The sequence below is a fragment of the Dromaius novaehollandiae genome, chromosome 16 (genome assembly GCF_036370855.1).
Source record: "Dromaius novaehollandiae isolate bDroNov1 chromosome 16, bDroNov1.hap1, whole genome shotgun sequence".
Classification (NCBI taxonomy): Eukaryota; Metazoa; Chordata; class Aves; order Casuariiformes; family Dromaiidae; genus Dromaius; species Dromaius novaehollandiae.
Window position 1 is genome coordinate 4,313,104 of NC_088113.1, and position 22,432 is coordinate 4,335,535.

Below are 22,432 nucleotides of genomic sequence, written 5' to 3' on the forward strand. Positions count from 1 at the left end.
TGTTCACCCAGTGTTTCTAGACAATAACCAGATTCCCTCTCAGACTTCCTTCTGCTAAGTGAAACAGGCCTGGCTCTTTCAGCTCCTTCTTGTTTAATGGGCTCTTGATTCTCCTGTTTATCTTAGTAGCACTTCTGTGCATCTGCTCCAGTATGAAGGAATCCTTGAGCAGGATAACTGAAGTTATGCATGGCAGTACAGATGAGGTTATCATGGCCTTTGAATACAGCTGTTAATAATTCTCTGCCCCTGCAGGAAAAGACCTTTCCCCATGCATCCTACAGGCATGCTTCTCTTTCTTTAAATTATTTTTTATGGCTGCATGCCACTGCCAGTGTTACCAGCACCTGGTACTCCAGACTTTTTCCCTGCACTTTTTTAAAATTGCAAGTGTTGTTTTATTTCAGGTGTTTTTCCATTTGTGTGTAGCACTGTAGGTTTCTAGGAACTTCAGACAGTCCTTACAATATACTGTCTGCCTGTTTCTTCTTCTGCTCCCCTCTCAAAACATCAGTGATACTGGTTGCATTTACTGTTTACTTCCTCTTAAATCGTAGGTTCAAGGTGGAGTTTCTGCATCTCATCTTTGCTTCCTTTTTCTTTTTTTTTTTTAATTGTCTGTTAATTTGCTACCTTTTTCTCATGCTTTCCCTTCCTTGTGTTTCAATGCAAAGTAGTGGCTCTCTTGGCTTCTCTTTTGTTCTGGAGTTAGTCAGTCGGCTTTTGGAATGGGCATATCACTCCCAACTTACATGTGCTGGCAGTGCTCTTCAGATCCTGCAGAGTACCCAACTGAACAGTCTTAGCAGGCATTTCTCCTGGAAGAGTAAGGGAAGATCAATCTCTTGTGCTCCATTTTCTTGTCCTGGGGCTCTCTGGATATGTATCTCCATGCTTCATGTCTCAACAAGCAGTGTTTGCATACATATTGTCTATATCAGCAGTTCTGGTTTCTGGACCACTTAGTAATGAAGAGTAATAGGACTCTGCTGATACTCTTGCATCTGTTTTGCTAGAAGTAGGGCACTGCACCCCCATCATCTTGGCCGTGTGGATGCAGGATGATCTCAGTGGACTGGCAGGCCTCCAGCCAGAGAGACTGAGGAAAGCTGCTACTACACAAGCCCATTTAGCTGAGGTGACTAGGTTTTCACCTTGGTTTTAGGGAAATCTTCCTACCTCTTTGAAGCCTTTGTGCTGAGTGTACCAGACGGTCTTTCATAACTCAGTTGTACCTCCTTAGCTGTTTTGCGAATTCACCATTCACTACCAGGAAGCAAGGATGCCCTTGCTGACCTCATGTAATGGTCTCATATCAGTTATTTCTCCAGAGACAGGTCCACTTACCCAGTGGAGCCTATACTTCAATATTGTCTCAAACAGCTATGTTACCCATCAGAGAACAGGTATTATCCTTACTTCTGGGACTAATTCAAAGCTTCTACCAATAATTACTCCTTTAACTCAAACTATAAAGGGCCACCTTATGTATGTGACAGGCTGGGAGTCTGACCTTACTTCTGACCTTTTCTAGATTTTAGGGAAAGCTAGTATACAATCAATTCATTAAAAAATAATGCACATGCAGAACCACCATAAGCTGGTCAGCAGATGGCTTCACTTTTGCCATTTCCAAACTAACAGTTGTTTAACTTTCCATTCTCAATATTCGTAGTGTGACATTCAAGTGGTGGCATCTCAGTTTACCATTAAATGTATTACAGGGTCTTTTATCTGTCAGTCATTGTATTAAATTCAGGCAGTCCCTATAAAGACTGAAAGTTGTTTCCATGACATAGATGTTCTGTACCACTCAAGCCACGTTTAGTAGGTTTTGAGCGTATTACGTGCACACAAAATCCTCATGAATACCACTTTTTAAGCTAAAGTTTATGGGAAATTTCAGTTAAACTTCAGTTAAACTAATTTGTTAATTAGCTCTTTATCATCAACTGTCATGTGGTGGGCTGCACAAAACTGGCAGGTCTGTCGCTCGTCATGAGCTCTTTAGAATGGAACTGCTCACATAAGTAAGGTTTTGTGGTTTACTGATAGGTTTGTTTCTCAGAATTTTAGTAATCGGGTTTTTTCATACTCTGGATTCCATTTTAGCATGGTATTTTAAGACAAAATCTGAAGTAATTAGCATTTTCAAATTAAGCTTTCAAATTACTTAGCTCTCTACACCATAATTTGGAAGGTAATTGGACTTTTAGGAAATGATGCAAGATCAACCAAAGTGTTGGTAAGATTCTCATTAGTGTTAGTGGGCTTCAGATGAGGGCTATTGTTTTGTTGGTAACTTAGTTTGCAAAAGCAAAAATTTGCATGCCCAAAAGAATTTTTGCAAAAAATAAAGACCCTCTAGAAATGGAGACTCTGCAGAAATGACTATGTATTGGAATTGTAATAAGTCTTGTACTTGGAATCTTGTACCTTTAAACAACGCTTCTTTCTCATTTATGCAGTGTACACAACTATACCCCCAAGGTTGGAGAGATTGATACAAGGAGAGCTATTCGTCAGGCATTTGATGTTTGGCAGAGAGTGACACCACTTACCTTTGAAGAGGTCCCTTACCATGAAATTAAAAATGACAGGAAGGAGGCAGATATTATGATATTTTTTGCTTCTGGTTTCCATGGAGACAGTTCTCCGTTTGATGGAGAAGGTGGATTCCTAGCTCACGCTTACTTTCCCGGACCAGGAATAGGAGGAGATACTCACTTCGATTCAGATGAGCCATGGACCCTGGGAAATTCTAATCATGATGGTAAGAGTGCAGGTCATTTTTTGAAGGAAGAGTAGGTTGAATGTGGACACATTGATAGGCTTTTAAATGGGAAGTGCTTGGTTAGTGGAGCCCTCCCCTCCTATACAATGGTTGAAGTGTTTTGTGAATTATATATTCTATCTTAAATGCACAAAACACTTTATTAGTAAGTTTGTGACTTTGCATGCCTGTGTAAACACGTGTGAATATTCAGGAGTGAACAGAAGGGTGTGTGTACTGGCTCTTTCACTCTTCAGAGATTTGGCCCGCTGTTGCTGCAGAAAGTGTGGTTCCAGAGGGGAAAAAAATGAACAAGAGAATGTTGAAATGTCATCTTCATATCTCGTGGAACACTTCAGGGCAGCTGGAGTTAGCTGTAATTAGCAGTAGAAAGTTGAGAAACTAAAGGTGTTTGAATAGTAGTTAGTAGCAGTTTCTCACTAGGTAGTGGAGTTTCCAGGTAGTTTTAATCCATATTTATTTTCCCAGAACCTAAGTGTGGTCATAATTTCTCACATCAAGGAGTGGGGAGGAGCTGGCTGATTTGTTAAGGAAGATGGAGGATTCAGAGAACTGTTTTTCTAATATTAAGCCTGAAACAATGAGAGGTTTTGTGTCTTTATGGCTTTATCTTGCTATCTAATGGCAATGAGAACTTCTTGTTTTATTTTCCAAACCTTTCCTTGAGGACACTGATGACTTGTAAAGGATTGAAGTTGATAAAAAGAGAATTTTTGGGTGGACTGATAAAATATCACTCCAGCTTTCACAGCAGAAGAGTATTGGGAAGAACATGGATTCAAAAGAATATTTTGAAACATTGTATATGGACTGGAAATTTACTTGGAATATAAATACAATTTGATTTTAAACATACTGTGTTTTTATCAAAACATAGTCGCACTGGCGTGGCCATGATGTCTAAGGACATAGTATGCAGAGGTAGCATCTTTTATTAGACCAACTAGTGTGGTTTGAAAAAGAGAAAAGCTTGCAGGCACACAAACCACCTTCAGGCCTGAAATAAAAGTGGCTGTTTCAAAGCAGAACACAAATTGAGAAAGTCCATCAGACTTTCAAGAAGATATCTATCAGCTAGATCATCTTTGAAGGAAAATGCAGCTGGTAAGTGTGAAGTACAGGGAATATTAATTTGGAGGAAAGCAGAAATGGTAAGATACTTGTCATCTTGGAGAACAAGAAGGAACATTTCCTGGCAGGTTTGAATTATTAGTTTAGATGTAGGCAGCGAAAGAGGTTACAGCCTGTGGGATGTGGACGGGGGGTAGTGTGGAAAGTGTGGGAGATTATACTGTGGCAAAAAAGCAGTATCTCCATGTTGTCTGCTATCTTAAAGAGTTATGAATTTTCATTCCCAGGTGTGTGGGGAGAGGGCAGTTTATAGGTTTCCCTTGAGGATCAGGGTTGACAATGAGAGACTGAGTGATTGCCTTGTGAGAAATGTTTTCCTGGCAGGTGGATGTTTTTATGCTTTATCTGTGCAACTTCATGCTGGTCTTAGTGGTTATTTGATTTCATCTACAGGATAAATGAGGGTGGCTGGTGTACTGGATACGACATCCCAGGAAAGCAGTGTGTGGGGAAAGCATGTGGGACCCAGGAGTGCTGATGGCTGGGATAGAAGGTCCTTACAGGAAGGAAGAAGGGAAGGTTTTGACAAGTTTTATATGATCTTTCACTCAAAAAATTTACTTTTGATGATGAATTTAGCAGGAGGCGGTTTGAAGACTGGGAAGGATGGCTCTGGGAATTTTTTTTTTCCCCTCAAGTAGGGCATTCTAGTATAGGGTGTAAATTGTTTGAGGACTTTTTGTATAGATTTTAGGCTAGGATCATGTTTGACAGAAATGTATATGATGAGTAGAGGGTCTTTTTTTGTATGAAAGCTATTCCTTACATCGTGTCTATGTGGCTCTTTCAAAAGCGTGATCTGTTTCTCTGGTGGGCTGGGTGAGGATCATGAGTGGTGTCCTCAGAGCGCAAATAATTGGTATTTAAGGGGCTGGTGTGCATTAGCATTCTGTCAAGCATTTCAGATGCCTTCTGGTTTTATGGAGGCAAATGTCTTCATCTGTGGCATTTTCTACATGTAATTTGTAGGTTTCTCTTTCTGACATTGCTTGTAATAATGAGGGAGCTTGTCTTGTTGGAGGAGTACTTCAGAGACAATAGAAGATTGTAGGCTTTTTTTTAGTTTATTGTGAAAATTGATAAGAGAGTTGAGGTCTTCCATTCTAGAGAGTAAATGTCATCTATGTATTTTGGGTGCAGTATAGTCTCAGTGGCACAGTTATTTAAAAACTATTTTTAAAAGTGACCTGTGGAGGGGTGGAGCGCAATGGAGCCATCTTTGTCCCCCTCACTTGGGGAAGCGCTGATGATGGAAAAGGAAGTTCTTGAGTTGAGGATGGCAGGGGTGAGTCTGGCAGCCTCTCTGAGCCAATAGTCAGAGCGTTAAAGACGTGAGTATTAAACACTAGAAATTTGGTTCTGCCTATGTTCTTAGGCCTGGTATCCAAATGTTCACGTGAAAATGTCCTGTCTCCTCACTAGACAATCTAGGCCTTTCTGGCGGGTTTTTTCTTCTGTTTCACTGTCTCTGGTCTTCAGAATGCTCACTACCTGCTGGTTCTCACCTCTGGTGTGTTTTACTTGAAATGCTGTTAGCAGACGTTAAAAATTTCTCCTTGGTTGGAGGTTTCTCCCACTGGGATCAATTCAGTGCCTTTTTCATTGGAAATAAGGTGTTAGTGAGGACAGTATTGCCTATTCAATAGGAAATATTTCTTCAAATATGGTCTCACTTGTTCTTGTGATATGTATCCTGGGGGCAAAGTGGCTGTTCAGTCTGGAACTGGAAAAGTCCCTCAGCAAAAGAATAAAAATACCCTGCGAGTAGATCAGTGGGAGAGCGCTCTCTCATTTATTTATCCATATATAAACAAGAACTGTTTTGGCTATTCAGCATCCGTTCAATAATTATAGAAATCCTAAAATAGCCATAGAGTAACAACAGTGTCTTTACATCAACCCACGAAATACCAGCATGTAAAACATTCTATTCCTGCCTAGAATGTGTATTAATTGCACAGAAGATTTGGACAAGCTGCCTCAAAGCTCATTTAGCCTTGCCACAAGGCAATTGCAAAGATAATCTCTGGTCGACAGAGCGGGGTGCTGACACTCACACTGTAGGTCCTCAGAGTATTTGGCGAATGAATGCAGAGATCTATTTAGTCCATGTAGTTTTGTTACAAACCAGTATGATTTTAAGCTTTGTTTTTGTTAGTCTACAGTTGTCTTACTGTGTTGTGGCACCTGAAGAGTTTCAGCAAATCCATGTTTGGATGCAGCTGTTGCCCCGCAGAAGAACTATTTTGGACTCTTCAGTAGTGGTGCAAATTATGTTTTAATCAAATAAAAGTGAACCATTTCTGACTGGATGAGACTCCATGTGCAAAAATGAAGAATGAATTGAACAGATCTTTCTATGAAAACACCTGGCTCTGAATTGTACATGAAGAATTTGATATACCCTGTTCATGAAAGCTTCCATCTGAGAAAAGCACCCTGTGGTAATCTGCTGAGGTTAATTAGCAGTTTTAGCACACCAGCTAGTGAAATAGTTCACTGGCATTTGTATACTCATTAGCATTCTGTGTATATTCGTTAGCATTCTGTATGATTGCGATTACACTGATTTTGCCAGTTTTTGACAGCTAGACCAAATGTGCATGACCATTACGGTGTCCCTTAAAATTAGTGGTTAATTGTCATGGATGTGATGCTGTTCTTGTCTATCCAAGACCATGGTGACAGGGACACATGCACCAATATATCTGTTATCTTCTGCTGCAAGGATGATCCTGCATAGGCTTTCAAAGTGACCATGAATTTTCTTCACATTGGATATTTTTGCCTGTTCCCTTCATGCACACAATTCCATTAGCCAAGTAATACTGTATTTCAATTCATGATTGCCCATCTATCATCTTAAGTCTATCAGAGCTTTAATACTGCCTTCGCTGACATTCCCATAAGCAAGCCAGGGAAGATTGTTTTTGGATGTGCAAAGCTGGCTAGGAAATTGGACTCATGGAACAGCCTATAGTTCGTAATTAAACTGACAGGCTCTATGGTGCAGAGTTTTTAGGGATCTGCTCTGGATCCAGTACTGTTCAGTGTTTTCTTTATTAACTGGGATAATGGAATACCAAATTCATTTGTTAAGTTTTCAGATAAGAATGTCAATGGATGAGCTACAACATGGAGAATATTGGAATTCCGAAAAATCCAAGCAAATGAAAGAAATGATGTGGCAAACAGGATACAACTGAAAAAGAGCAGGAGTATGGTTTTACATTTAGGTATAAATCAGCTACCCAAGCATGCGATGTGGAACAACTGGGTAGGTCACTGTTAGGGGGACTTATCTCATATTTTTCATAGAAAGTGCTGATCAGTAAAAATGAAAGCAGCTCTCAGCCCTTCACTTATCCCAGACTTGTTGCAACAAAGATTCAGATGTTTTAGACTTGACATATGAGCACTTAGAGGGAATTGAAGTCATAGTCTCTTAGCAGTATAGTACAAGTGGCTCCTCGCAGGGCAACTGGCCTTGGCTGCTTAGACACAGGGTCTGGTCCCCTGAGTTGAGTGTCAGTGCAGACAGCCTCAGTATTCAAATTATTTGCATAGCAGAAGGAACACCAAAGGCGACTTTTTCATACTTACATTCTCCAAGTCCTGGACTTTTTTTTCACTTCAAATGTACTGTAGGAACATCCAAGCAGGCTTTAAACTGCCCATCTCCAGACTGATAGCGACAGCCATACATTGCTCACAGTAGTCAGCAAAGCCCATCCCTGAAACAAGGTAAATGGATTTGGCTGTGCTATGATCTCTTGCTAGGCTGCTTCAGTATCTTATCTAGTTTGACTCAAGCATAGATGTGCTGCAGAAAATCTAGTTTTAGGTGGGTAAACGAGAGTATTTTCTAATACTCTGTTCTCCTTGCCCAAAGTTCTGTCAGTTTAAATATTCACATTGCCTTTCTCTGCTCTGACACCTCTGACAACTGAAACATTTGTTTAATCCAAGTTAATTACATGAAGTCAATTTTAATGTCCAGTTTAACATTGCAAGTAATATCAATAATAATCCCAGGCATATCTTCTTTGCGATCTTTTAAAAGTAAAAGAGCTTAAATACTATACATATACATGCAAAGTACATAAACGTAACAGCCCTGAGAAAAATAGTAGAAGAACCACTGTGATCTTCAATTAATGGGTTATATTACCTCTGAAAGCCTGGTATTTTCTGCTCTCCACTCCCACAGGACCACCTCCAACTCCAGGCACGTGAGAGTCCTGCTCACAGCCTTGCAGTCTCCCATGACAGCTGTTTCAAAGGTCTGGCACAGAGACCGTTTGAATGTCTTCCCCATGAGCTCCCCAGGCTCTCTTAGTTTGTCTCATCATTCAGACGCGGTGGGTTCCCACTCCCCCATGAGTTCCTGTTGCCTCTCTATTCCGTGTGAGCCTCAAAGCTTTTCATAACATTGGATCATCTCTAGATTAGCTCCAGTTTGGTCTGCTCTGCATTGGAGTCGCATGCTTTCTTTCCAGTCCTATTTCATTTCATTCTGTAAGGGGCCCTTTTATCGTTTGTTTAGTTGCTCTGGGAAGGTGCAGCACAGACGGCTTTTTCACTTTATGCTCATGTGTATTTTCTAATTTCCATGATGCATCTCTCTTTCCAGATCAGTAACATTGCCATTACCTGCAGAGCCATCTGCACAGGGTCCCATGGCTTTCTTGGAATATAAATGATAGCTTTCTAAAGAGGCGTTTGAACCGCTGTGTGTCCTAGCCTCTGGACTGAGCTCTCTCAGAATGTGCTATGAAACTACTGTTGGTATACAAGTCACATCAAAGGGAATTTGAAACCTCACAAGGATCCGGGAGCTGCCACTACTGATGATGGAAACAGCTGCTCATATGATAATCCTAAGTGTCATCTCTGCTGCCAGGACTGGCACCTGCCCCTGCTGCCAGCAGCAGTTACATCTCAGCACCACTGTTTGTGCATGTCACCATCAACACCACTGCTAAAGGCAGGGTGTCTGCCAACCCATCACAGCTATCAGCAGGACCTTCCTCTGTTGCAGTGATGGTACTTGCTTTTGTCACCATCACTGCAGACAGTGGCGCCTGTATCTTGCAGTGCTGGTGCCAGTGGCACCCACCTCTACCGTCACTACCTATGGCAGTAGCAAGCACCTCTGCTGCTGCTGTGTTGATAACCAGGAGTGCCACTGGCTATCCCGTCTGCAGTGAGGATACCTACTCTGAGTTTTTATCTGCAATCCAGATTTTGTTCCAAAGCTGATCCCTACCAAGCACCATCCTGGTCAGGAAATGCTCTCAAATAGTGGTAGAAGGCTTAAAGTGGAGCAGGATTGATTTAGGGGAGACATTTAGAGAGCTTTTTTAATAATAAAGTTAGGTAGGTACTGAGGTATACATGCTCTGCTAGGGATCACTAGAAATGTTTCCTTCAGCATGCCTAGAGTTGCGCTCCGGTCCCTCCCCTTCACTGGCTTGGTGTGTGGCATGTAAGTGGGAGTGTGCCTGCAGGGCAGCTACTTGAGCTTCCTCGGGAAACAACTCCACCTGTGAACGTGGCAACTTATTCCTGTAGCCACCATGCTGTAACTGAGCTTCACAGCAAATGTGCAGTATGTAGGATGCACCCTTCAGTATTCTGTCTTCCAGGTACTCTCCCACCCTGTACAGCTTCATACTTAGAGCAAGATGTCTTTGTAACTGTATGATTGCTGCTGTTCCAGGTTCAGCAATACTGAATGTGACCACTCTTTAAGTATTGTCAGGAAATGTTGTGTTTTGGTAACAGCGACCAAAGAAATCTCGTAGTCGTTACAACAAGCATGTCCCTGTAGATCGCTGTGCATTCCTCCAGAGGCTTCTTAGGAAAGGTGCCTGTTCAGGCCTGCTGAAGTAGAGCCAGGCAAGAAGAACGCCAGTGCTTACAAGACATTGCTAGAGCTGATACAGCAGATGAGACCTCCTGGGTCACTTTCAGTGCCAAATCAACACAGGAGCTTCTGCAGAAATTCTGGAGAAGGAGGGCCTGAAGCAATGTCCAGGAGTGCTTCTGTTAGCCACCCAGGAGAGGAACTGGACAGATTTTTTCCTATGATCCCACCCCTAGGCCTAGCACTGTTTCAGTGCACAGCTATCTAGAGAACCAAGCTGCGGCAGAGCACAAGCAGGCACTCCTGAAGCCACCGTCTGGACATTTCATATGTTCAGCAATCTGTTGAGGATGAGGTTTTACAGGACAGCCAAAAACTGCCTGAGCTGACGAATATGAACATTCAGCATGCACCTCCAGGAGAAAATTTTGATTAGAGTAGCTAATTTTGGCACTGATAGCCAGTTAGTATTATGAGTTATGAAAAATTGTACCTGGTTTAGGAGGCATAACTTTGAGCTGGCTTTTAGTCTGCTAGCCAGCATGTTCCAATTCGTGTCTGCCCTGGAAATGTAAAGAATTACAGTTTTCAGTCCTCACAATATTGATATCCCAAACCTCCCTGATTCCTGTGGAATTTTATCCCCTTTCCTAAAGATCGATCCTCTCTCCCATCTCCACTTTTACCGTGGAATTCAGTTGCGTAAACATAGGCATTTAGTGCCCTTTTAGAGACCCAGTTTACTCAGAGCAGGCATCTCTCCTGGTACATTGTCACAGGGCTGGCAGGTAGGACATGGGACCTAAAAGAGAGCAAGAGTCTTGTGCCCTTCTGGAGTGGCAGCTAAAGGCCAGGCATTAGATGCCATTACAGTGTCACTCACTACATGCCCTTTTCTTCTCGAGTCCTCAGATATTTGTGTACTGGGAACAGAAGATGAAAATCAGAGGCATCACAAAGCAGGCATATGAATTGTTGTGTTAAAGAAAACAATCAAGAAGACTAGTGTGCTTGTCTTCTGTTAAAGACTAATTTTCACGAGAAAAAAAAAGCTCAAATCAGGTCATGGACACACTGAAAAATAGCAGATTTAAGGTTTTGTTTCACTAAGCCCCCCAACTGTGTGTTTGTGTGGTCCTGGGTTGAATCTTCAGCATCTCTTTGTCTTTTTGCCCTAAAGCCCTGCTTGTTGAGGGGGGTGTAGGTCACTCGGACTTCTTCAGTAGTCAGATTTCTATTTTCTTGTCTGCTGGCTCTGCTCTTGATATAGCCACTCTCCTGTCACTGGTTGGGTTGTTCCTGTTCAGAAATCAAGTGTGCCAAATTATTTTTGGTTTGAACCTAAATGTCCTGGTACTCACTTTATTCCCGCTGAGTTCGAGGTTCTTAAAATGACTCAGGATACCTACAAATTCTCTGCCTTAGCAATGTCCCCTGCTTGGAGTCGATCTATTTAGATCATTGATCCTTCCTTGCCTTTATCCATCTGATCCATCTTGGGTGTCTTACATAGGCTGTTCCATGCTCCTGATCCCTGTTGCCTTAACTGTCATGTGCCAATGACAGAATCCATTCATTTGTCTTGAATATCCTAAAAGCTATTAGAAATATAAAGTTTCTCCTGTAGAAATGGAGGTATTGAACAGTGTCTTTTTACTTTATGGACTGTATCTGGCTAGAACAGGTTCTCCTTCTGCAGACCGTCTCAACAACCAGGTCTATTGCTTTCCCTGTTCAGATTCGGTCCCTCGATTTTGCCGGGATCAGTGTCCTTCAAAGCCTTAAATAATTTGACCCTGAATGAGAAACAGAATTGTAGTGCCATGCTTTTAGTTTTCATCTCCCATTAAATATTGTCCAGTAGGAAGTTAGTTTCCAGATTAATGCTATGGCTCTTTAATCAGTTTAAACTGCTATGCAAGGGCTTATGGGCATGCTTCCCCCGTCACTGCCATGTGACTCCCCTTTGAACCAGAGGGAAGGTTCAGGTGGCCACAGTGTGAACTAGGGAACTGATCTAGCCAAATGTTCTTTGTCTTTTTCCTTTTTTACCCGAACCTCATTTAACTTACAGCTGACCAGTCCTTAGGCCCACAGAAGGAATTAGGTAGAACTGGGCAGCTGGGGCAGGAGAAAGGGCTGCCCTTTACCTTTTGGCTGCAGAGCAAACATGTTGTTTGTAAAACTACAGCAGAAACATTGCATATCTACATTCTGGATAGGGTTTTTATTTCTTTAAATAAAAGAAGAAATAAATTCTTTCCCTCCCCTCCCATTCTTACTGCCTTTTTTTTTTCTTTTCCTGTTCTTTGTGACCATTTTCTTCCAGAAAGCTTTTCCTGCCTCTTACCCAGATCCCTTTGTAAAGCCAACTTCCATTTTGTCAGTAGTGATGATAGGGATTTGGAGCACTTGACACATAAGAAAAGGCCAGGGGACCTGGGCTTGTCCAGCCTTGTGAAGAGAAGGATAAGGGGGAAATCTGACAGCAGCCTTCCACCACCTGAGGACCAAAACTCTTCTAGGAGGTGCACAGAGAAAGGACAAGAGGCAACGGGCACAAGTTGCAACAAGGAAAATGTTATCTGGGCATAAGGGAAAAAATTCTTCACCATGAGAGTAGTGCAGCTCTGGGACCTGGCCCAGGGAGGTTATGGCAATTCCATCCTTTGAGATTTTCAAAACTTGGCTGGGTGAGGCCCTGAGCAACCTGGTGTAGCTTTGAAGTTAGCCCTGCTTAAAGCAGTAAGTTAGACTTGATGACCTCCAGATATGCCTTTCAAAATAATTTTTCCCACAGTTCTTTAGCATTACCAAGAAGACACTATTTTAGCACCTAGTTCTTCAGATTAAATTGTGGTTATTTTTCATAACTAGTATGAACTGTACCAAGATACTCATAAAATTCTTCTAAAAAAGACAGAATCTTCTAATACTGAGATTTGTCATGAAAGAGAACTGATACTTGTAGGTGCAGAAAGGTAGCTGGCAATATTTTTCCTGATTTTTGATGCTTTTAGAGAACAACCTCTTACTGTTACTTTTCTGAAATAAAAGAATTTAAATGGTTGTTTTAAGCTTTCATTAGATTAATCATATAAATGTACTGAAAATATGTTAGGATAATAATGTTAGTATTAAGTGGTGCATGTTATTAGGTTTGTCTTTTCTTACCTGGTAAGAAAACCTGGTAGCTGTGTATTATGAAACACATCACTTTGGAAACATTGTCCACAACACGTTCTTTATAGTATTTGATTTGTTTGATTAAGATAGTGATATTTTAGGTGGAGAGAGGGGTCAAAGAGGAATGAAGAGTATCCAATCCTTGCATTCTTTTGGATTTGCACTGTTATGCACTTTTCTGGGATGATTTTGTACTCTCTGCTTGCAACCCGCTTACCTGAATTGTACAGGTACAGTGCATGCTTGCTGAAAAGGGAAATACCGCTTCCTTTTAGCTCTGTCTCTTCACTCAGCATATTGCTAGAAGTTGGTAGTCTTTTATCTTCCATTCATTCTGAAGTTCCTGTTTCCTCTACATTTTGCTTCACTTTTCTGCCTCCTTTCTTCTTCATTTTACCACTTTTTTCATATGCATTTTCTGTGGAAATGCTGAGGCCAGCAAGGACAATCTACAAATTTTTGATACAGTGAGAAACCTGACAGCACATGCGCTCACAAGAAGGTACACCTATAGCCTTTGTCACTTTTTGACTGTTAAATACTTTTTCCATTTTCTTTTTCTGGTTTCTCAGGTACAGAACATCTCAACATCTAAGGAGTTTTGTTGTAATAAATGGCATTTTGAATCCATCAGTATTTTTCAGGCTTCTGATACTCTGTTTTTGAAAATAAGCATCAGTATTTTTCAGAGGGAAGATCAGAGTTGTTTTGAAGTTACTTATGTATCCTTAAATGCAGAATGCCCGTTATCTGACTGACTTTCATATAGATGTTGGAAGCTGTACAAGGCATAAGATTGTATTAAAATTTCAACTCATTCTCTCAGGTTTTATAATATTTCAGTCCCCCAAATCATGCTGTTGGTCAGCACTTTTGTTCATTGCAGAAGACCAGTTCAGTGTTCAGTATCTAAAACATTCCTACTTAAGGTTGGAATTATCCTGAAATTGCTTAGAGAGACTGGTTCCCATAAGCCAGACTTCTCTAAAATCATATTTTAATGTTGACTGAAATTTGAGAGCAAGCATGGTGGTCTCAAGATAGCCATCCGTGGCAAAAAAAGATCAAACCAGTCCGCTGAACTGTGCAGCAGTTTGAGATTTTGTCCCTGTTGTGTCACACTAACTAAAACATAGAAAGCCTTAAATAAAAGACTTGCAAGTTATTTATAGCAAATTATAATTTTTAAAAGCTATTCCCACCAGAGAAGTTTGTCAATCATCATAGCCAATCACATGAAACAAATGTTCCATTTACTGTGTGAATTACAAAGCTAAAGTGAAGAGAAAAAGGCCACCAGCGCAAATGGAAGGCTTCTGTCTTCAGTTTCTTCTTCTTCACTAATGGACAGCATCTCTGTAAGTAGTACTTTCTTTTGTTTTATACACTGTCATTATACAAAGATAGAAGTCGCACAACAGTAGTGCTGTGCTATTGCAGTCTGGATTTTAAAGCGTTGCAATATTGACAGTGCTAGTTATTGATTACAGCTGAAATTCATGAATAAGGATCACCTTCAATTTCCACTTTCAAAACAATGTATTTGTAAATACACCTGATATTCACAGTGTTCTAAAGAGAACATTGTTATCCGTTACTTTTGTCAATAATTGTTTTATACACATAGTATGAATACATTTGTGTAGGCATTTGGAATCCTATCGATTTGTGTATAACCGAAGTAAAGTATTGTATTTCTTTCCACAGAGAACGAGATACTCTGAGATTCATAGAAGGGAGCCAGTAAGGATCAGAATAATGTGTCCTTCCATACAAAGGAAAAAATATCCACTATGTAAAAAAGGCAGAACATTAGAATCAAGGTGAGCCAAAAAGTCTCCTTTTGCCTTCTTCCTTTCTGAAGAAAAAACAGATTATATGTGAAGCAGAGCGGAGTGAGCCAATGCACAGCAGTATGTATAAAAAAATGGCTGCATTCCATTCACCGAAGGGTCAAGACCTGTTTGGAGCAGATTGGGCTAGCCTTCTTGCTGTTTCAAAACCCTTTTTTCATAGTAACCTTCCCGTTGTTCCCCACCTGGGGGAAGTACCAAATTCTAGCTGTAGAACCTGCTGTTTGCAGTAAGGTGGATTTAGCATCCCTTGGACTTCTGCTTTCTCTCTTCACTAGCTGTGTCTATGTAAATAATCAAATTTGCCTTTTTTGTATTATTATTTTTATTCTTTTTTAGCTCATAATAGAAAAGTGGAAAAAGTGAGAAAAGGGAAAGCTCTCTAAATTATTGATTTCAAATTTATTTACATCATTTTTTAAAATAAAACCACCAGCATAACTTCTTTTAAAGACTGATGGAATGAAAATCATATCTATAGTTTACATGCTTTTGTAGGTATTTTTCTTTTCTTGACCAGCTGTTGTACCAAATTAGAGAATTATGTGCTAATAAAATTTGTATACACTGGGCAGAGTTCAAATGCAGTAGCCAGTAGCTCTTGTAAAAAAAGTAAAACCTGCAAGTTTTGTATTCTATGCCATTTAAGATTTCTGAGTGAAAATGATAAAATGCCTACCACTGATTAACTTCTAAAGAGTAACAGAGGCCATTTGCAATCTAAGAAGAGGAGAAATCCATTTGCATAGGTTACTAAGATGAGAAAGAAGAAGAATTATTTTATTGCACAGATCTTTACGATATAAAAGGCAAGTATGGTTGTTCAGTTTGGAGTTGATTCTTTGGTATTTTCATATTGAATGACAGGCTATGAGTTAACCTACACTTGTGAAAGATAGGGGAATATTTTTCAGCAGAGTGTTCTTATTCCAGTGCATATCTGGCATTGCAGACCCAGCTGAAGCAGTCCCTGTTTCCCCTCTCTCTGGCTGCCCAATTTTGTCTCCACATCACCCAGGCAGTTATGGCCTCACCATTCCAGAAAGATATTTTACGTTTTTCCTGTGAATTTCTACAGGAGATTGTCCTCATAGTGCCATTTGCACCGTGTTAGATGACATAGCAGCTTGCAGTATTATTCAGGTCTGTAACACAACCACCATAAAGTCAGTTTGCAACTGCCTTTTGAGAGAATATGGCAAACTATCTATCTTTCATGAGGATTGGTAATACAGTGTAGTTCTTTGTCCTCTGCAGTCACTTGATCTCATTGAGATTTGAGTCTCTTTCTGGCATTACACTAACAGAGATGATGTCCTTATTTCACTGATAGAGATTCCTGCTTTGAAATGTCCAGTCCATGGAGATGATTTAAAATGCACTGTTGTAACTGTTCTGACTGTATGTCTCAGCCTGCACTCTACTTCCCTGAACCAGGAGTCCTAAAGGCTAATGTTGTAGTATTTGTGCACAAAAGGTGCAGTGACTTATGTATGAAATGTCTGCTGTGTCACCTCAAGACCTTCATCCGGGGCTTGTGACTCCCAAGGAGTAGTGGCTTTAAAAGGTTATGATGTGTTTGCCCTGACCGGGAATGTCTTCCCACCTTTAATTGCTGGCAGTGGGTCAGTTCCTCCAGGGTGAGGATGAGATCAAGTGAGTGTTCCTACCTGCAGCCAGGAGTTACAGCTAGTCCTTACTCATCTGCCCTGAAGAAACTGAGCTGCTGCAATATCATTTGAGAAATGGGGAGAAGGGGTAAAATTCAGATAAGTCGAGTGAGGACTTGCACTTAAAAAAAAGTTTGAGAAACTATTATAAAGCAGAGCACCTCACACCTTGTACAAGTTAATCCTGCAGCTGCTCAATGAGTTGTCACACTGCAGACAGGAAAGTTTATAGTCACATTAGCCTTATTGCCATTAGCGACGTCCCCCATAATCTCATTTTGCAAGCATTTTGTTACCTGCCTGTGATACAGCTTCTGTGCAGATTGCGTCACTCTTCTTTCTCCAGTGAAGCTCTAAAGTTTGCATGAAGTCTGTAAGATGTGTCATATTCATTACTATATTTACAATCAACAGTTTATAAACAAAATGAAACCTGTATTTATTTTTAACACATTTTTGCTTCCTTTCTAGGTTGAAAAGCTCTTTTCCACCTCTCTCTCTTGTTACAAACAAATGGAAAAGCACTATCACCACTTCTTCAGGGTCTTCGTATGCGAGAAGATTGAAAGCCTTTAGCAAAGACAGCCTTTATTGAACAGACCATGTTGTGGAGGCGGACAGAGGATTACAGACAAATCACATGTTCTTCGGTTTGACAGTTTCAATCTGCCAGGTCTGAAGATGCAAGTGCCAAGGCATAGCTTAGAGTCGCCCTAAAGCTTCTTTAAGTTGTGCTTGGAAAACAGTTGTCTCCACATAGCTCTTGGACTTGAAGAGGTCATTTTAGTGTATTTTAAAAGCATGTTTAGTTCACACCATCTCTTCTGTAATTATGCTAGGCATGGCACTGTCACAACCAATGATCTGACTTCTTCATTATCATTTTTGCTTTAATAAAATTTCAAAATTTAAACTTTTTATCTGTCTCCTTAATTATGTCTGCGTAAACTGCAGTGAGTAGAAAAGTCTGACATAGATTTGTGTTAGCATGATGATACAGTTCACAAAGTATAAAACTAATGCAATAAAGTTCAGAGATTCACAGTTCCTCTCATATTACTAATTAGATGTACCGTATTATTAATTTGTACTCCTGTTGTCATAGAAGCACTGCCTTGGATTTATACTGCACTGTGCTAGGTGTTGTACAGAACCTACCTACACCTATTGCAGCTATATTGCTGTCATGCTCAGTGAGATGTATATAGGCAAAGTCTGTATTATGCAAGTAACAACTGGCTGGAGTCCTAGCCAAATTAAGACTAATATCACTGTATTGCCATAATAGTATCCTTGTGACCTTTTACTTTAAGCTGATATAGATTTAAATGAGTGCTTTTGCTGACCTGCAGAAATTGGACACCCCAATATGCAGTGTTTTATAGTCACATAAAGAAATGGGTTTGATATGAGCTTTAATAGTTAAAATGAATGAAGCTGTAAAAGAAGGCATGTGCTAGCAGTTTTATAGGGAAAACTTTTCCGAAGATGTCTGTTATCTGATTTAATAGCCATTTCTCCAGCCAAAGATGACAATTCAAAGAAGCCAGAGTGATGGAGGATATGACTAGAAGGAAGATCATACATGAATCTATTTGTCTGTGACTACAGTTTTCTGTATGTTGTTTCAGTAAAACCATGGGTTTCTTATCTCTGCAAAGAGATATGGTATCTTACAAACAGCTGCTTTTAACCAAGGAGTTGATATATATGATTATATTCTAATTTATCCCAAGTAATCCAGTTCAACTGGGAATACAGTAATTAACAGGAGGTCTTTCCTGAGCAGAAACTTAGCTTATTTTTAATTAAGAAAATTCAATGCATGCTTAAAGTTATGTATTGTAGCGTGGATTCTGCATCTGATGTGTGCGTGGGCTTTAATAGTACTATTGAACTGAACATAAGAAGTTATCTATGTGTTGACTTAATTTGGCATCATGATAATGGTAATGAGCAATGCTTGTATATTGTTACAGGTGTGCCCTCAATTATAGCTTTTTCTACTGGTAACATTGTTTTGGTAAGCTAAACATGTCAGCTGCTTTAAAGCTGAATTAACTGTGTTTCTTTATGTTTTATTATATCCTAGCCAAGTCAGACTATTTCAGTCAATGAGCCAACTTATAAAACTGCCCCCAGTGTTAGGAGTTCTTGGAAGCCTGGCATTAAATGCTCTCTCTGATGCTTAATAGTGGACTTCTGGATACCTCCCGAGAGCCAGGAAGGAGGATGATGCAGGTCTCTGACCAGGCCAATTTATTTTGTACAGATGGTACAAACGAGCAGAAATTGTTGGATTTCTCTTGGGAACTCCCTCTGCAAATTCAAAGCCAAGCAATTCAGTTCCTTCTTACCCTGTCTGTTCACTGACACAGGTGGCTGGGGTACGCTGAACACAAGTTCAGCTTGCTATTTGTTCTTGGTCTTGGAGGAGAGGGATTGAACAGGAATTTCAGGAGCTTTATCATATTGCCTGAGTTCATTTCCATACAATTGGTGAAGTATCAAGCTAAGACTGTCTGTCCTCCCTTCTGAATCTTGCTCCAAAAAGATGAACATTAATAAAGGAGGTTGTTCAGACAAGTATTGTGCAGAACAGGAAAGTCAGAGATATTATTGCATGTTCAAGAACTGACAGAAACAGTTTGAGAGATACTCCTTTCAAGACTTCTGCAGATCAGCTGAGTAGACAGTTTCCAAATGGCAGCCAAACAGCAGTGGATAACAGCAAAAAGAGCCTTACCAGCTCCGGGTTAAGGGCTATGTGAAGAGAAGATAAGTACACTGTCAAGCAACAATTTTATACTTTGATGTTTTCTTTTCAAGGCAAATCATAGCCCACCCTTTGAAAAGGAAAATGAACAGTGTGTTATCTTTCACACTGTAAAACTCTTTAGCATCTACAAAAATAAATGGAATTTTAAAACTTCTTGCTAATAGTGTCATTGTAACTGACGCCACAAGAAAAACAAGATGAAGAATCTAGAGCTGGGCTTTTGAGCACTGTATGCTTGCAGAGTGGCCTTAGACTTTGTTCTCCTGTTGCCATCTGGAAAAGAAGAAAGCTGGAAGAATGAAGCAGTGGTGAGAAATCTTTGGCTGGGGAGGGAGCAGAAGGAGATGGAGATTGGGTATGCTAGGTGCCATTCCACTGCCTTTCAGCAAAGGCTTTGGGATGGGAAGCAACCACAGCACTGAGAATCAGTGTATTTGTTGAGAGACAACAGGAGCTCCTTGTTCTACTTTCTGTGGTGAACACTTCATTTCCTACAGACTTCTTAGTACTGCTTCATCTGCTCCAGCCACTAGCTCCCAGCACATCACTACTCCAGTCTGAGTGTCCTCTCAGCAATGTAACCTCCCTCAAGGTAGCTTTCTCACTCCAGTGTTGACTTGTGCACTGTTGCTAGAAAGAGGAAGGTACATTTTTTATTCAGTCCCTTACATTTAGAAAGATGTCAAAGAAACAGCTCTCCAGCCAAAATTTCCCATGCTCCATGGCATCCTCACACACCACCGCCAGTCAAAATAGTATTTCAAAACTCAGGCGTTTCAAAACACGTGTGTTTCCCAGTATAGGTGAGTCGTAATGATGACTGGAGAAAGGTATGTTTATATACAATAATAAAATAGCCTGTAGGCCAGAGTGCCATGGCTCTTTACAGACTTCAGGTGTGAGCTTTCGTCTTTCTGGGCTTACAGATCAGCTCAGAACTCTTCCTAGTTTTCTCAGTGCAGTTAGATGGAAAGGACACATATGCTCTGCCATGTCAAGGTACACACACAGATCATCTTCTAAAACAAAGTACTTGAGGTTGCTCAAGCCTTCATTTTCTTTGGATCCATGCCAGAAATCCCAGTCACATGAGGTTGCCAAGCAAACCTTTTCTTTTAGATAGATGTGCAAGCATATGACTCCCAGGGCAAGTTGTTTGTCTTGTCTCATTGCAGTTTGATCATACAGGAAGGTGAAATCGTGTATCAGAGACATTCATGATCATTTCCCTGTTCATCAGCTTATGCACAGCAACCTGGCATGTTGCTTCTGCTCTTGCTCTGTGACATCCAGGACCTCTCTTCAGATGATGCTCTTTAGGGCAAGGGTGTGGGCAGAGGAGGTAAGGTGAGTGGGAGTTGAGGGCTGTGCAGTATGAGGGTGAGTTAGAGGATATGGGATGGGGAAAGTGAAGTGTGCCATAGAAGAGAAGCTTGCAGATGAGGCATTGTCAAAAATCCAATTAAGATAAGGTTCTCCTTGGAAAGACAAGCTAGTGTCTCATAGCACTGCCATCTTTGCACACGGTGAAGGACAGCAAACACATAGAGCAAGAAAAGAGTGATTTTCTTTTAGTCTGTCAAGGTGCATGGATTGCCCTTCCTTTACTGCTGACCAGGCATCTCATCTCCTCCAGTCTGTTTTGCCTGGTCTCCGTTTATGTCAGGTCTTCTCTCTCTTAGCATTGCCTTTTGTCTATTTTTTCCTCCTCCAAACAATGTGCAAAAAGAGGCTCTACCCTATAATCTCATTGAGATTACAGAGACGCAGTAGGATAGTTCACTCAGCTGGAGTGTTGCCATGGATGGATACAAGCTCTTTAGGAAAGACAGAATGCAAGGAGGGGAGTTGTCTTTATGTGAGAGAGCAGCAGCAGTGCATGGAGCTCTGCCCAGGGGTGAATGATGAGCCAGTTGAGAGATTAAGGGCAAAGATTAGAGGGCAGACTAACATGGGTGATACTATGGTGAGTGTCTACTGCAGACTGCCTGATCAGGAAGAAGTAGTAGATGAGGCCACCTTCAGACAACTGGAAGAAGCCTCATGTTCACAGATGCTGGTCCTCATGGGGGACTTTAACCACCCCTATATCTGCTAGAGGAACAGCACAGCATGGCAGAAACAAGCCAGGAGGCTTCTGTAGTGCACTAATGACAACTTCCTGACACAGGTGATGGAGGAGTCGATGAGGGGAGATTCTCTGCTGGACTTGATACTTAAAAAGGAAGCGTAGTCAGTGATGAGAAGGTCGGGGCAGCCTTGGCTGCAGTGACCATGAGATGGTGGAGTTCAGGATTCTGAGAGAAGGGAACAAGGTAAATAGCAGAATCACAAGACTGGCTGTGAGGAGAGCAGACTTTGGCCTCTTCAAGGATGTGCTTGGAAGAATCCCATGGGAGATGGGCCTGGAGAGAAGAGGGATCCAAGAGAGCTGGTCAAGGATCAGTTCCCCCAAGCTCAAGCTGAAGGTGGCAGGAGGCCTGCTTGGATTAACAAGGAGCTCCTGACTAAACTCAAACGTAAAAACAAAACATACAAGAGGGGAAGCAGGGACAGGTCACCCAAGAGGAATAGAGAGACACTTTCTGAGTGTGCAGGGATGGGGTTAGGAAAGCCAAAGCCCATCCTGAGTTGAATCTGGCAAGGGACATGAAGGGCAACAAGAAAGACTTCTACAAGTACATAAGCAGCAAAAGGAAGGCTAGGGAAAAGGGGGGCCTGCTGCTGAATGGGGCAGGGCCCCTAGTGACAAAGGACACAGAAAACGCCAAGGTACTCAATTTCTTCCTTACCTTGGTCTCTATTGGTAAAACCAGCCTTCAGGAATCCCAGGCCCCTGACACCAGTGGGAAACTCTGGAGCAAGGAGGAGTTACCTTTGGTAGAGGAGGATCAAGCTGGGGAACATTGAGGCAAACTGAAAATACACAAGCCCATTGGCCCTGATGGGATGCACCACAAGTGCTGAGGGAGCTGGCTAATATCATTGTGAGGCCTCTCTTGATTATCTCTGAAAGGTCATGGCAATTGGCCGAGGTTCCTGAGGGTTGGAAGAAAGCAAATGTCACTCCTATCTTTAAGAAAAGCAAAATGGAAGATCCAGGGAACTAAAGGCTGGTCAGCCTCACCTTGATTCCTGACAATGTGATGG

General features: G+C 41.2%; 1 protein-coding gene across 4 annotated transcripts in view; it reads left to right on the forward strand.

Annotated features, from left to right (window-relative positions):
- Positions 1-22,432, forward strand: part of MMP24 (matrix metallopeptidase 24) — a 65,059-nt gene that overhangs the window by 13,864 nt on the left and 28,763 nt on the right. For all 4 annotated transcript variants that reach the window (XM_064521294.1, XM_064521296.1, XM_064521295.1 and 1 more), the window contains one exon: positions 2,469-2,773. In XM_064521294.1, coding sequence (XP_064377364.1) covers positions 2,469-2,773 — 305 coding nt within the window. The remainder of the gene's footprint in view (positions 1-2,468; positions 2,774-22,432) is intronic.